Here is a 16,345-nt window from a genome sequence, read left to right as displayed (position 1 = left end):
ATCATAAAACACAAGAAGCTCTTGAACTTGAATGATATCTTTAGCTTGTTTCAGGGCCAAGTACAAGTTGCTCTGCAAAGGCATTGAGCGTATAATATCAAGTACGCTAGAGCAGCCACGTGACTCGACATCTGATTCTAAATCGACAATTACTGGAGGAGCCTTAATTCCACTGTCAAGTTCAGGAACTGACAAGCGAACCTTGAAGAATTGACAGACATCATGATTCAGAAGGAAGACCTCTTCACCACTAATAGACTCAGTAACTTCCATTTTTACCTGTCCTCCACTTAGTGTAAGTGGATGTAAAGTAAACGCATTAGTTAACTCAAAATGCTGTTTCACAGAAATGAGAGAAAGCGCATATGTGCTGCCTTCAAAAATAAGGACAAGCTTTTGACCAACTTGTGGTCTGAATACTGTAATGTGTCTAGACATTGGAAGCAATCGTCTTAGAGAAGTTAAGGTGAGTGCAGAGTCTAAACTGATAAATAACATCAGGTACAGATGGTAGTCGTTATTTCGGGCGTCATTCTCAAAAAGCGGTGCAGACGGCTTGCATTCATAAAAGATGATCACCGAACGTTAAGCAAATCCGGTTCAAAATCTAAAAAATTCTTTAAAATCTTGTCAATAATTAAAAATCTGTCAAATCTAGTATATTGGTCCTCTAAGTAGCATGACTTATGTCCAAAATCTTTTAAAATTTTTACAATAGGGCCTCTTTCACGCAGTGCTCGAAAAAAACCTAGGTTTAGTATAATCGAAACCTACAAATTTTGAAATTAACATTTAAATTTTTGGTGTTATTTGATGTAAAAACCTTCAAACTTTGTCAATTTAGCTATCTTGGTCCACATACGAAGGTTTGTCAAGTTTTGGAAAAAAGTTTTTTACCGAGCCCTGCCTTTGTGTAACGTCCTACCTAAACCGGTTTCTCTGTTACGCTTCTTCTTGAGAGCGTACGTGCAAGGAGCATGATCTGTTGCGGGTGCGTGCGAGGAGCCGCACGCAACCTGTCCGTAGGAGCGCGCGCCGACGCGCGTTAGTTCAGACAAAGCAAAACGAGCAAGGCAGGCTGGTTCAGGCGTTCTGGCATAGCAGTTGAGGCGCAGCTTTTAGGCTCAGGCATTCATGCGCAACAGTTCAGGCGTAGTTTTGAGGCTCAAGTGTTCGCGCAGCATTCAGCAGTACAGGTTTTAGCAGTTCAGGTTTTCATGCAGCATTCAGCAGTACAGGCGTTCAGCCAGTTCAGAGCGTTCAGCTTTCAGTAGCTCAAGCCAGCAAGGCAAATTGTTCAGGCGATTCTTGGCCGTAGGAGCGCGCGCCAGTGCGCGGTGGTTCAGATAGCCACAAAATGTTCAACAAAGAAAATCGTTCAGCAAGGAAAATTGTTTTGCAAGTTCATTTAGCAGGTCCAGGCATTTAGCAAATCGTTCAGCAAGGCAAATTGTTCTGCAAGTTCATTTAGCTTTCGGCTTTAGAAAGGTCTTTGAGAGGTGTCAATGGCTGGCCGAAACTCCGCGTTGGCTCGAAGGAGTCGTCCACCTACAAGGTGCTCACATCATGCTCAATACATCCTGAACTTAGCTTAACATTTCCCTTCTATATTAGCTTGGCTTTAAAGGGGAATATTGCTCAATTTAATATCAGCTTGTTCTGTATGCATTTGATGTATTGAGACCCTGGCTAATTAGGTAGTTTGTAAAACATCTTTTAATTGAGCTTAAATTAGAAAAAACCTATACATTTAAGATCTTTAAAAAAGATACATCAGGTTGATTTGTGTTGCGCTAAATATACACTATGTTTAAGGTCCTAAATTAATGCTTGGTTGATAGGTGTGTGGCCATAGGTGTGTGGACCTTAATTTATGCTTCATGAATTATGTTTATGAAAGAATTTTAAACACCAAAATTTTTCAAGTGAGAAGCCATTATGGGCTATAGTATTTTTTGAAATAATGCTCTATGTACAAAGGTAGCTCTGTCCAAATTTTTTTAAGATTTCTGTTGTGTTTTATTTCAATATGGTGCCATATATAATTTGACTCTTTTGTAAAATTATTGTCTCCATGTTTCTTGTTGATGTTGAAACAGCCCAAAACCACATGGAAGATCACGAAGGGGGAGGAGTAACAACGCTTCTCTTTATGGCCAGGTAGATGCTAGTGATCAAATATCTTCAGTCTCAGCTACCGACATGATAGAGGAAATTGAGACACAAGGTGAGGAGGTTCTTTCCATGGAAATGGGACAGAGATCTCTACACGAAGTTGATGATACTTTAGCCTCCGAGGAGAATGGTTTACAGTTTGTTCCATGGGAGATAATGGATGAGGTTACCGCAGCGTCTGAGATGGAAGATGAGCAAAATATCTTTATGCTTCGAGGTGCAGACATCCTTGAAATCACACGTGTTTTTAATTTCTTTGATTGTCCCTCCATTCCTTTATGTAGATTGATTCCATATGCAAGAGTGAGAGGTTTGAGAGATGATCTCAGTGGATTGAAGGCGGCCTTTGCAAAAGAAGGTTATATGCTAGAGAAAGGAGCATTCATTGTCTCTTTGGTAACATGCAAAAGAGAGGAGATTTTTGTGAATGGTATGTGTTAACACTTTTCATTTTTGTATTGATGTCCATGTGTTGTGAATGTTGTTTGAAGTTTGACTTTGTGAATGTTCTAGATGAGATAAAGGCTACATGGGATCCTCTTTGGAATGAAATCAATGAAGAATTTGAAGCCGAGTTAAAAAAACAAAGAAAGTTTCAAGATCTTACAAATCACATGTTCTATGTTTGGGAAGGGAATCATTGCACTGTGGCTTGGAGGGAAGCGATAAAAGAGAAGTTCTCCACTTCAAAGGAGAAACACTGTCGAGTCCTATGCACCATTATAGATCCCACTAAGGTGCCAGAGATTGCCTTGCTAAGCAGTTTACAACGAATGAACTTGTAAGTGTTGATGTTTCTTCTATCTTTGCTAACACTTGAATGTGAGTATCAACTGGTTTTTTGGTCTTTCAATGCACCATGAACACTCATGCTCTTGTTGTCACTCATCTTCGTGATGAGATTGTCAATACGACACATATTTGTACAGTGGACCATGAAATGTATCTAAAGGGTTTTCCAGATAGAGATCAAAAACTTATTGCCGCTGTACGGAAGAAGAATGCCAAAGGTACAGAACCTTGGTATCCACTTACTCGACGGTACCTTGGCAAATTGTTCTATGATGTATGTGTCAGACTAAATGATTTTTACTCTCATTTAAATGCATGATTTCAAAGCTTATTAACGTATATTTAATTCTAGATTCAAATGACAAAAGAAAAAGAAAAGCGAGTTGCTCTTATCAAACAAAGCTTGTCTGCGGAAGAGCATCAGAAAGAAGAAGAGAGAATTTGTGAGGAGATTACTCACAAATATCAGGATCGAATTGGAAAGGTATGTAGATAACATGAATTCATGGCATTCTCTTGAGAAAAACGTGCAAAAAGTTACTTAAGTACTTGTCATATGCATTATTGAATTTTTCAGTTGCTTAACATTGTTGATCCCAATCTTGGGACGGATTGGCTAGCAAGAGTTTTGTCTTTGAAATGGGGTCTTGATAGTTGGTCTACGTTGGAGAAGCTGAACTTAATAGCACTTCAAGATGCCCCTGTGCAAAACAAGATTCATTGGGTTTCATTATTAGAAGTAGACAAGATTACAAGGAGTGCATATGGTCTGAAAAAGGGAGATCACGTCTTTCGCATGTAAGTATAGCTAAGATTAAAAGTACTAAATATATCATGCATTTATATAAAAGTCTAACTTTGTCTCCTCTTTTTATTTGGGATTGTAGCTGGCTTCGTAGAGAGGTTTTTTTGGCTCGGGTTTTTCAGAGGGCATTTCAAATTGTGTCAGATATTTTGGATGTCTCAGCCGTGGTGCCTTTGCAGCATGACTGCACTCTTGCATTCTACTTTGAAGAAATTAAATTTGAGGCGAGGCCCTATCTATTTCCAATAGAGGTGTCTCTTGGAGTGAAGACTAAGGATATCGATAAGCAGGCATTAAAGAAGGTGGATACATTGAGAATGGCAGCACAACGTTTAGCTTTCAGGTGAATCACTAACTGACTTAGATATATAATATTCGTTGTTATTGTTTCGTAACATTCGTGTCACCTAATTGACCTTTGTAGATTCTTCATGTTCTTCGTTGCCAAGAGTGTCTTGCCTGCCATGCCCTTTCTGGCTAGACAGTGGACTCAGCTATCGATCCAAGACACAAGCATGTTTCCCTCTACTATGCACACATTGACTCTTTGGGAGATAGATAATTGTCCATGGTGGATAGATATGGAGAAGGGCCATGTTCTTGGACGTGAAAGAGAGCTACAAGAGATGATATCGAAGGATGCTGCGATGAAGGTTCCTTCAGTAGACATAGTAGAAGAGAGTCGTGCAGGTATGTTTGATCATGCTCATATTTTCCTATCTAAAAGTTACAGTGCTCTGATTTGAAGTTATCTATTTTAGCAATGCGCAACTCACAAAAGGAAAAGGAGAGGGTTGTGGATCAGATCATTGACGAGGAAGTGGAGCCACCTCCAGGTAAACTACAATTGCATTTGTTAATGCTTTCCTTCCACGTGGTTGATGCATGGCTTATTAAACCTCCTTGTAATGTCTCAGTTGCTCCTGGCACGATCGTGGCTCGAAGGAGTATCTCTTTTGTTTATATTATGGAGTCTCCATCTCATTGTCTCTCTAGTTCTATGGATACTCGATGCATGGCTATTGTTGGGGACTACATTGCCATTGCTGCAGACTATAGGGCGGGGATCCGTAATCTTGCATGGGTCCCTGTACACGAGCATCTCGTGCGGGCACGCTGTGACTCTATCTTGTATACCCGCGGCACAAAATCAGTTTCATGGGCTATAGATTTGATTTTCTTAGATCTTCCATTTGGTGGGTCCCTCTTAGGCTCCTCTACTTCACCTCGTTGGGACATTTGCACTGAGGATCATGTACGTGCTGGCATTCATTTGGCATTCTCGACATTGGCGGATAGTGGATGGCTGTTGATCATGGTTTCTTTAGCAGGTCTATCTTGTTTATATTCATGCAAAAAAATTGTAATATTTGTGGTATTTATTATTGATATCTAGTTAAAATAACAGGAGAGGCCATTGGCTGGGTGGAGAGATTTTCTCGTGCTTCGGAGATGGTGGCTCATCGTCGCATTGTAGTGCTCCATCATGGAGCATATGGTTATGTGGAGAGTGTTGGTGGTCGTGTGGAGGTGATACATTTGTTTTTACATCAATATTTCAGCACTTTGTCTTGTTGTTTGCTCTAATCGTGTGTCTTGTTTTGCAGTGTAATTGCTCTATGCTATTTATGATTCACAGAGTGGGTATGCGTCCACCTTGCTTTGTATTAGAAAGCTCTACCTTGTTCGCCCGTCTTGGTATGCACTCTTCGGATTCTTTTATGGTGCATCACCTTCCGGAGCTCTCTCAGGTTAGATCATTATCAGGCGAGCCATTGCGAGGAGGACTGCAACGGAGCCATTCTTTCATTGCATGTTTTGTGGAGCTGCTTTGCCGACGAGGAGGTATTTGTTTGGAGCTTGGATGTGGCACAACCCCTGTATAAGCAGCTTGCTTGGCTTCAGGACGAGCATGTGTTGCAGTCGGCATTGATGAGCCACTGATTTCAGGATATGTGTTACCGTTGCTTTGCCCTAGAAAGCGGGGCAGAGAGGAGGCGTCCACCTCTTTAGATATTGATGATGAGAGTGACATGCCATCGCATGTCAATCCCTTTGACGACTAGTGAGGGCCCCTCTTACTTTTGACATTGACATTGCTCTCATCTTTTTTGTCACTATTTTTGTATTAGCGTTGGTATTTATTGATCATCGATACTGCCTATATTACTTGTTTGGTGTTTAACTTCACAATCTTTTTTTTTAATGGAAGTGCATTGCCGGTCTACGCAGAGCAGATGGCTAGAACCATGGAAGCTGATACGCGGTACAATTCTTGCATCCCTGAGAGGTATCAGAGACATAACGTATTCATCGATGATGAGTGCGAGTCATCATAAGAACAATGGATTTATAACATTGGTGGATGTTAAAATTCAAATTCATGTCTTGTTTTGGATAAGTAGTATGTACTGTTTTGATGGATTTGGTTAAGGTTTAAAATCCTCATGTGAGGTGCCGTGAAGGCTTATGATTATTTTTGAAATATTGCTTCATGTACAAGGGAAACTATGTCCAATTTTTTTTTAAAGTACTTTGTTTTTTGTGAGAGGAAGCATAATGGTTATGGCCATTTTTATTATTTTTTCAAGCGGTGATAATACCACAAATACTGATATTCTAATATTTTGGATTGTGGATAAGTAGTATGCACTATTTTGATGGATTTGGTTAAGATTTAAAATCCTCATGTGAGGTGCCGTGAAGGTTTATGGTTATTTTTGAAACAGTGCTTCATGTACAATGGAAACTATAGATCTTCGCTCGAGTTTTTCTTTGCTCGCAAAATCTTGCTCGGGCTATGGTAGGACTCAATTTGCCTCATGAAAATATGTTTATTTATCCAAGCTAGAATTCTGTCTCAGAATTGTGCTAGTCTCTCTTGCTAAATAAAGAATATGATATTGCAAATAGTAACCATGCCATCCCGTCAAAAGCTGAGAGAACGAGTTTACCCTCTTGAAGTTCCAGTAACCTTTATACCTAAAAACCACCATTGTTGATGCTACTCCTCACCTAGCCTCAATTTATTCCAAGATAGATCTTAGGTCATGTTACTACCAGGTTAGGATCAAGGAGGGAGATATTCCCAAGATCTCCTTCAACACCAAGTTTGGGTATTACAATTTTACAGTTAGGCCTTTTGGTCTAACTAACACCCCTGCTACCTTTAATCATGTGGTGACAGATCTCTTCACGAAGAAGTTAGAGGTATTTTTTTTTGTCTTCATGGATGACACTTGGTTTATTCAAAAGCCAAGAAGATCATAAACAATATCTATGACAATGTCTTAGAAAGATATTGAACCTATTTTGAAGCTTCCAAAATTTTGATAATTTTTTTGAAGTTCCAATAGCGGATGTCATGTCCCCTATAAATAGGAGGGATTCTACAGAAAAATTTTACCCCATAGTCTATGAATCTTAAGGGCTTAGGATCCCCCAAGAAAAACTATCCAACGTATGTTATAACCACTTCTCTTTTAGCCTTACTATCCCTTTGTGATAGGTAAGCTCTTGATGTTTTGATTATAAGATGAATACAATTTTCCAACGATATGTAATCTTGTGATGCTGTAAATTTTGGAAAAAGAAGATCAATCCAACCTTTTACTTTCAAGTTCTTGTAATGAAATGAGAAGTTATTGATGTGCATTTGACAAATAGAAAAGACAGTAAATGATACGTGCTTAAAAACTCACAAGGAATCAAGATGGGAAAGTGCAATAGATAAGCTCATAAATATTGCAGACATTTAAAACTCCGAAGAAGAATAAAAAAACAAACGTATGAGTTAGTCAAGAACTCAAAGTTGGAATCTTTACTTAAGACTATTATAGATAGAAGACCCTTTGCTGAAAAGAAAAGAAAGCACTAAATAGAGATGTTCTTAAGAATTTGATTAAAGAGGAGAGACTGACATTTCAAGACAAGGAAGTACAGAAAATACTCAAATTTTTCAAAAAAGGGTTATTTCTTCAACTAAAGCCAAAAAAGATTACAAGGGAGGCAAGAAGTAATTACAAGAGAGGCAAGAAATTTTACAGCTCATCAAGATCCTCTAGTATATGGTCACATAACCAAGTATTGCAAGCACCACATATATTAGGATGCTCACCCTCTAGAATGATTCTATGAGAAACATCTTGAGCATTTTCTTGGGTATGAGTTGAGAAAAGAAAAGGGCCTCTAAGAGGAAGACTCTAGATGGTATCGAGGCAAATCTTGGAATGGGGAATAAACTGCACAAGCAAGAACAACCTTGCGGAGAACCCAAGGTCATGTGTCCTTTTGACGCAGTAGTATTGAGGGCCAAGTCCCAGAGTCTCTGTAACCGTAGCAAGTCGGGTATTGTTGTGGAAATGGTCTCTACCCCTGAGAGTCACTCTTGTGAGATGTCGCCATGTCTTCCATATCGTGTGGCCGACACAAGAATTTGGCTGAGGAAAGAGGAGATCCTTGTATCGATCTAAGAATTTTCTTTTAACTGCCTCATTTGCACTCTACAAGTGAGAGATGCATACAGGAAGAACCAAGTCTTCTTCCCAAGACACCATCAGCAGATAAGAAAATGACCAAGTTACAAGAGAGTGAAGATCGCAAAAATAAGAGGATAACAAGTATTGATAAAGAAGGGATTACTAGTAGTTTATAAAGAGGAAGTAACGTATCGAAGAAGCCACAAATGTGATGACTTATTCAAGACGATAGCTTATTAAGAAAGATTTCCCATGACTCCAATATTATATTAGCAGATTTTTGGGGATAAATAAGTGTAAGAGAGAAGTCAAGTTGAAAGCGTTAACAAGAAGTTAAGTCACAAGACGTATTTAATAAGCTTCATCAATTATGTATTTTATTCGAGTTGAGGACAGCTCTTTATTTTTTGTTGGGGAGAGATGCTGCCTTCAATAGTCTCAAAGATCTCTTGACCAGCAGTCATGTCCTCATCAACCCTGACTAATTCACTCCTTAGCTCTTCTTTACCCGAGGAAGTTCAACAAGAAATTCAGGTAGATCCCTATTTTAGACCTCTTCTACAGGAGATTCAAGCTCAGAACCCGAGGGAACACTTAACTGAGTATACCTTAGCATATGGTTTTCTTTACTACCTGGAAAGATTCGCCCCCTAGTTATTCCTCAGATGAAGTGGGAATGTCTGAGTATGGAATTTGTTACAAGTCTTCCAAAGACAACTGGAAACTATGATTCTATTTTTGTCATAGTAGATAAGCTCACTAAGGTGGCTCATCTAATTGTAGTCAAGCAGACAGCCACCGCCATCGACATAGCCCAAGTATTTGTCAAAGAGGTAGTAATATTACATGGAATCCCTGCAAGAATCATCAGAGATCGGGATGTCAAATTTACTTCTAAGTTTTGGAAAGCCATGTATAGATCTCTGGGTACCCAATTGAATCATATCATCCGGCTCAGCATATCATCCGGAGATTCATGGTCAAACTGAGTGAGGGAGTCAAGTCATTGAAGGTATGCTTCGAGCATACTGCAACCAGCAGCCCCAGCAATGGATCAAGTTTCTTTCCCTAGTTGATTTTTCTTATAACTCTTCTCACCATCGCAGCCTCAAAATGTCACCCTTTAAAGCCTTGTATGGTCAGGAATGTTTAGTCCCTCTTCGATTAGCTGACCCAGCTCTTCATGTTCCTACGGCCGCCGCTAAGTCTACCCTGGAAGAGATGGATCATCAACTTCTAGTCATTAGAGACAACCTGAAGAGAGCTAGAGAGCTAGTGATAGGCAAAAGAGCTACACTGATCTTCATCGCTCCACTAGAAGCTTTAGCGAAGGCAAACAAGTTCTCCTCAAAGTCAAATCCAAACGCAGCTCCTTAAAGCTAGGGAAATTCCATAAGCTTGGATTCAGATATTGTGGACCTTTTGGGATCCTTAGAAAGATAGGAGAAAAAGCCTATGAGTTAGCCTTACTACCTCACATGTGCATTCATAATGTTTTTCATGTCAGCCTCCTTAAGAAATGTGTTGCTGACCCTCTATATGTTTTGAATCATGATGACACCATTCTCGTCAATCATGAAGAATTTCAAATGGACCCAGAACAAGTTTTGAAAACTAAAGAGAAGCAATTGCGGCACAAACCATTTCGAGAAGTACAAATCAAGTGGAAGGGCTATCCGGTTGAAGATGCTTCCTGGAAAGATTAGGACAAGCTAATTACCCTTTTTCCAAGTTTTGGAGGAAGAGCCCATGTAATTCATCTTTTGGAATCAAATCAATATCTCCCTTTTGTCCAAAACTTTGATTCTATTTTTGGTTGGTTCTTCAAAACAACTTATAATTATTCTTCAAGATATCGATGGCAATTTTGATGTAATTTTTATGCGAATGTAATCAATTGTCATATTTATGGAATTCAAGCATCTCTAATCAATCAACTCTTTTGAGATTCAAATCGGCTATGGTGTTTTCCAAGTCTAATTGTTATGATACGTGAAATATCTGATTACCGAGTGAAAAATGAGGCAGTAAGCTATAGACATAAGAGAAATAATGATGGAAGAAATAAATTGGGTACACAAGGGAGGAGATATTGCAAGATTAATTCAAAGATCTGTATGAAATCCTTAATTGTCAAGAACATGGTATCAGTTGGATGATATCAATAGAGAAATGAGTCAACGCTCAAAACGAAAAAAGTTAAAGTCTATGTAGGAATGGTAAGATTTTTACAAAGCGTATTGAGGTTAGATAGAGAGCAAAGCGAAGAAATGATCTTCAGAACTCACAAGAGAAACACAATCCGCTCACACCAAAGAAAAGTACCTGGTTGAGTAAGATCACATTCAGTAATTAAAGTAACCCCGAGTCATTGAGACTTCTTTATGATCAAGACTTTTGAGTCAGCACTAAAAATGAAAGAGAAGTGTATTATTCAAGGTCCATACCAGATTCATTGTCCTTTAATTTAAATACCCTAAAGTTATTGACCATCTTCAATCATAAGTTGACCAAATATTGAGTCTGTCTACTCTCTAAAGCATGTCCTGAGCTAAGGAGAGCTCTTTCCTTTTGTTGGGGAGTTTGTAAGGTCCCTCCCTAAACCCTAGAGCCACTCAAAACTTTTTCAGCTTAGAAAATATTTTAGAAAAAGCAAGACCGACAAAGAAGTCATGCGGACAACGAGACTTACTCCAGAATGAAAAGACAAGGATATTCCGGATAAGAAATTACGTCATCCCTATATTTCTCCAAAAAGATTAAGATTATTTTTATACTTCTTCATCAAAAGCCGCGTGGGAACTGATCTAGATCGAGGACTGGCAGAAAAAAGGACTAACTTGATTGGAAGATAAAGTTAAGAGATAGGATTTGAGAAGAAATTGGGGTCCAATAGGAATTGAGAAGAGAATTCGGGTCCGATAAGAATTGATAAGAAAAATGGGGTCCAATAGGAATTGAGAAGAGAATCGGGGTCCAATAGGAATTCAGAGGAAATTGGGGTCCAATAACAATTGGGATCCAATAGGAATTAAGAAGAGAATTGGGGTCCAATAGGAATTGAGAAGAGAATTGGGTTCCACTACGAATTGAGAAGAGAATTGGGGTCCAATAGGAATTTAGAAGAATTCAAATTGAAATAAAATTCTTTGATTCAAGAATTCAATTTAGAGTAAAATTCTTAAATGAGTCAAAAGTTGTAACTTTCCACTCATTCTCTCTCTAACTTGCATTTAGGTTGGGGCCAACCACCCCCCCCTCTGTATATACATTGTATTCTACCCACACCATTTCCTATATAAGCACCCCCTCTCCTTTGTAATTTTACACACATTGCTAAGCTACTTGCAAACTTGCCATGCTCAAGATTATGCATAAGTAAATCAAGGTTTCCATTAAGCCTTGCTCTTGCTCTCTCACTCTCCTGAAGGCCAAACCATTAAAGGTTTTGTGAAAAAGCTCCTGTCTCCTTCCTCTTCATCCTAAGTCCCTTTCCTTCTTCCTTGAGCCTCACATCTCTTCAAGAAGGACTTCAACCCCACTTTCCTCTTGTTTAGAGGAGGTAATCTTCACTTCTAGCAAGATTAATTAACCTAAACCATATGTTTTAATACTAGGAAGGTTTATGTGCATCATATTAGGTCTAAGCTTTAATGGTAACTTCGAAATTAGGATTAAGTGCTAAGAATATCTATTCATCATTAAGTTAAGATTCGAAGGTATATTTGCATCCTTAAGCCAAGCTTTAATGGTAACTTTGCACTTAGGTGTAAGCTTTACTGACTACCTTGTATTTTAGGTTTAAGCTTTAATGGTAACTTTGGAATTAGGGTTAAGTATTAACGGTAGTTATGCATCATTAAGTTAAGCTTCAATGGTAGATTTGCATCCTTAAGCTAAGCTTTAATGACAACTTTGCACTTAGGTGTAAGCTTTAGTGACTACCTTGTATTTTAGGTTTAAGCTTTAGTGACTACCTTGTATTTTAGGTTTAAGCTTTAATGGTAACCTTGGAATTAGGGTTAAGTATTAATGGTAGTTATGCATCACTAAGTTAAGCTCTCAAAGGTAGATTTGTACTCTTAAGATAAGCTTTAATTGTAACTTTACACTTAGGTGTAAGCTTTAGTGACTACCTTGTATTTTAGGTTTAAGCTTTAATGGTAACCTCGCAATTAGGGTTAAAAGCTAAGAGTATCTATGCATCATTAAGCTAAGCTTCAAAGGTAGATTTGCATCGTTAAGCTAAGCTTTGATGGTAAATTTGCACTTACAAAAATCTTTGAAAGACAAGATTGCAATTTAGGGTTTAGCTTCCATGGTGACTTTGTGTGTGATTAGGGTTAAGCTTCCATGGAAACCTTGTCTGATTAAAGAGAGAAAGGTTTAGTCTCATTATGGTAATCAAGCTTAGGGTTTGCATGTCTCTTTATGGTAGGAAGAATGTATGGTTGTCATCCTCTCTTCCAAGCTTTAATAGAAATCTTTAGATGCCCATTTTATCTCTCAAAGCGAGCTTTTATGGAAAGCTCGAAGACTCATAAATTATAGGACGACCCTCTAGCTTCCTAAATGGAAAGATAGACACCATAAGAAAAGAGTAGTTGTCTAAGCTCGATAGAAGTAGTTCAAATTTTGGTATTGAAAAGCATTTCTAAGTTTGTCAATTTTAAGTTTGTTTGCAAATGCGAGATGGGGGAGATAGGGGATAACTTCACGGAATTGATCTCCATGTTGTTTTGCACCGAAAACTCTGCAAGCTTCCATGGAGATGCCCCATGGATAGCAAAGGATTGAAAAACCTGGGAATCATACAAAATGGGGATTGAACTTAAAATGTTGGAATTTCCAAAGAGGCATTAACCACCAATTGCCTATGGTAAAAACGCGCTTGTATTTTCTAAATAAACATGGCTAGTAGATAATCAATGAAAGTAGGAATTAAGGTTGATAAATGAATGAACCTCAAAATTACCAACTAGGAGTAAAAAAGGAATCTTCATAGGTGATAGGGATAGCCCATTGCAAAACATAGATTTAGCTAGGAGTTTTGAAGATTGTCTGCAAATGATCGGAAACCAAGATGGATCTTCTTAGGGTCAATTTGATTGAAAGGTCTGCCCAGTGAGAGGATTCTTTTGGGAACCTTGACGGATATTGGCCCTTTTCGGCTAGGACAGAGTAACTAGCAATCCTGTTATACCTAGGTCATTCATGCTAGAGGAATAAGGGATGAATGGGTTTTTTTTATTTTTGCCTGGCCGGGTGAAGTATCCGCGGTTTCTTATTGGAAAACGACCATGATCCGGGTATGGCCTAATTCCAATAGGTGGATGAGAAGTTCATACTCAGGGAGGATGAGGTGAATTGAACTAAGGAAATTTGTTCAATTTGGTTGCGTAAAAAGGAACTGAAAAGGCTAGGAATATAGGAACTATCCTGTGGATCTGTCACCAGATTGTGCTATACCTCTCAAAATAAAATGCTTACGAAGGAATGATTAAATTACTTGATGAGCCTTTCCCAAACACTTAATTCTAGGAAATATTATGAAGGTGCTGCCATTTTGATGGCTTGTAACCAATTATCTTGGTCCTGAGTAAGCCGAGATGAATTGGTTGAAACTAGACATGCTGCATGATTAGTTAGGAAACTAGTTACTAGCTAGTTGTAGTAGATAAAGGTAAAGAAATGAATTAAAAGTTTCCAAATAAAGATAAGGTAGAAATAACCAGATGAATCTCCCTGAACGAGGGTATGCAACAGATTGTATGCTGCTTGTTGTCTGACGATGTATGATAGACTATCTTCCTGATTTTGTAGTAGTTAAGTACTACCTCGGGAAGGGATTTGCATGAAATGGTTCGTTGGGTGGGCGGATCCGGAGGGTCAGATGGCTGGATGTTGAATAATTTTTTTATGTTAAACACTAGGAATATGCGTGATAAAAACGGGTAAGCGGGAACGAGCAAGACCAGGTAGGATTACAAGATCCCTCTTCTTAAAGAGATACCTACCATGCCTGTTTGTCAGGAAAAAGGGGTTATCGCCATGAACCAAGGGAGAACAACAAAGCAGGTAGGATTACAAGTTCCCACTTCTTAGGGAAAAGAGATAACTACCATGCCTATTTGTCAGGAAAAAGGGGTTATCGCCATGAACCAAGGGAGAACAACAAAGAAGGTAGGATTACAAGATCCCTCTTCTTAGGGGAAAGCAATAACTGTTGTGCTTTATTCTCAGGAGAAAGGGTTTATCTCCATGAACCAAGGGAGAACAAGAAAGCAAGAGCAGATCCTCAAGTTAAAGATGAAGAGAATCAAGACTAAGGACCACGATTTTGGGTGTGGGTGACTGACAGATGCCAAGGACATATTAAATTATGATAAGCGGATAGAGTCATCAAATTGATGGGATTTACCCCCTAGGGTTGGCATTTGAGATAGTTCAGAGTCCTGTCTGGGTGTCGGTCCCAAGTGGGAGGGATACCTGCAGATAGGTCTACATCATTCCCTGGAGCAGTCTAGAAGACTGAGGGAGGTGAGTAGGGTCGAGTCTGTATGGCCCTCACACTCGTTTAGATCTCTTCAAGCGATGAAAAATTTACCTGCTTAGAGATGAAGGTGTTATATGCGCACATGGTGGTGTAACCACAAGTGTGCGATGGAGTGATGGCAAGTGAGATGGTGGGTTTTATGGAAGAGGTGATGGAAGATTTGAAGGGCCCGCACTAGCGGACCCATATGCATGAAAGCGCTGAGAGTATGCTAGATATCTAACACACTCCTCATTAGTGAGCATCTATGTCTAACATAGGTCAACAAGCCTTAAAGCTTACCATGAGCTATCCACCTAGCTATTACAAATATGAGAATGAGCAAAATAGAGTCTTCTATTTGATCAAAAGGGTTGATAAATCTATGAACCTCTTGAAGAACCTAGAGTGGAACGTCAAGTCGACTGGGCTAAAAACCTACATTGATGTGTGTGGAAATGTGTATAAGATGTTGCCGCTACACCCTTGGCATGATATAGAAGAGCCTAGGAAGAGGAACATAATCAAATACCACCTGGATTTGGTCCCAAGGATCTCCTGCCAACTCCATATGCTATTGAAGGTCCAAAAAGTGAAGAAAGTCCAATGGGATTTCATTTCATGGAAATTCCAACTAGACCCAAAGAAGTAAAAAAACCACAAGTGTTGTTTCTCAGGATATGAAAGAGCCTTTGACCCAAAAAGTACTACACACATCTTTAGTCAATGGACAAGGTCAATCACAAGAATACATTCTTGTAGACAAGTTCCAACTTCTACCACATAGATCTGGGAAAAAAAATCTTTCTTTGTATGATGATGGAAAAGGAAATATTTTTTAACTTCTTTATTTTGCAAATGACACGAGTGGCAATCAGCGTGAGATGCCAAAATCTCCAATTGTCCACAAGTATCTTCATGTAAAACTTCTCACGTACACATACAAGGACTATGAGAGAAAACTTCTCATGTACATGTACACATACAAGGACTATGAGAGAAATGAATATATGCCATATTATGCAAAATTTGATGCAAGCAATGCTCTTGATGCATCATATTTTAAGCATAAGCATATAGATGAGAGAAGTGTGCCATGCCCATGCCATGCCTTGTAGGCATGAGTACCATACGAGAAAGGGAATTGCCATTGCTTAGAACTTGCACTACTTGTGGGATTGACCAGCTTATCAAAGATTGTCAATTGAAAGACAATCGCATTAAATCTAGGGCATATGAGGCTAGTGATAGGAAGAAACATAGCTCGACAATGCTACCTAAGGCAAAGTCACCTCCTTGGTCCCCACCCAAACGAAAAATGTTTCCACAAAAAACAATGGATCTCATTAGATCCTAGGTCCTATATTTTCAAGAGAAGAATGCAAGAATGAACCATCATGAGAGTGGAAATCTTTATAACCATTCAACACTAGATACCGTGATCACCTCCAGTGTTAGCTCAGTGAGAGCGAACTCAAAAGGGAAGATCTAATGCTAACAACTGCCCCTATTAAAAAAGATACACAATCTTGTATGATTGCAAAACCAATTACACTGGGC

The 16,345-nt window shown here is 38.9% G+C and overlaps 2 protein-coding genes across 2 annotated transcripts; both read left to right on the top strand.

Annotated features, from left to right (window-relative positions):
* Nucleotides 1-2,202: 2,202 nt before the first annotated feature.
* LOC147425456 (uncharacterized) lies at nt 2,203-3,956 on the top strand. The gene is made up of 7 exons (XM_086500069.1): nt 2,203-2,605; nt 2,689-2,767; nt 2,939-2,957; nt 3,035-3,241; nt 3,320-3,451; nt 3,545-3,765; nt 3,917-3,956. Exons 1-7 carry the CDS (start codon nt 2,203-2,205, stop codon nt 3,954-3,956), a joined length of 1,101 nt encoding a protein of 366 aa, XP_086356195.1.
* Nucleotides 3,957-4,089: 133 nt separating this feature from the next.
* Nucleotides 4,090-6,111, top strand: LOC147425455 (uncharacterized). The gene is made up of 9 exons (XM_086500068.1): nt 4,090-4,115; nt 4,197-4,462; nt 4,534-4,608; nt 4,690-5,103; nt 5,181-5,302; nt 5,380-5,470; nt 5,540-5,617; nt 5,678-5,837; nt 5,985-6,111. Exons 1-9 carry the CDS (start codon nt 4,090-4,092, stop codon nt 6,109-6,111), a joined length of 1,359 nt encoding a protein of 452 aa, XP_086356194.1.
* Nucleotides 6,112-16,345: the final 10,234 nt, after the last annotated feature.

Source organism: Adiantum capillus-veneris, chromosome 25 (genome assembly GCF_014529385.1).
Source record: "Adiantum capillus-veneris isolate H3 chromosome 25, ASM1452938v2, whole genome shotgun sequence".
NCBI classification, from domain to species: Eukaryota; Viridiplantae; Streptophyta; class Polypodiopsida; order Polypodiales; family Pteridaceae; genus Adiantum; species Adiantum capillus-veneris.
The sequence above is the reverse complement of the archived record's forward strand: the minus strand, read 5'-3'. Positions and strand labels throughout refer to the sequence as shown.

Coding starts and splice junctions, on each gene's coding strand:
- LOC147425455 (XM_086500068.1), top strand. CDS start 4,090: ATGGCAGCACAACGTTTAGCTTTCAG. Junction 4,463..4,533: donor AGTAGAAGAGAGTCGTGCAG/GTATGTTTGATC, acceptor TATCTATTTTAG/CAATGCGCAACTCACAAAAG. Junction 5,838..5,984: donor GTCAATCCCTTTGACGACTA/GTGAGGGCCCCT, acceptor TTTTAATGGAAG/TGCATTGCCGGTCTACGCAG.
- LOC147425456 (XM_086500069.1), top strand. CDS start 2,203: ATGATAGAGGAAATTGAGACACAAGGTGAGGAGGTTCTTTCCATGGAA. Junction 2,606..2,688: donor AGAGGAGATTTTTGTGAATG/GTATGTGTTAAC, acceptor TGAATGTTCTAG/ATGAGATAAAGGCTACATGG. Junction 3,766..3,916: donor GGAGATCACGTCTTTCGCAT/GTAAGTATAGCT, acceptor AAATTGTGTCAG/ATATTTTGGATGTCTCAGCC.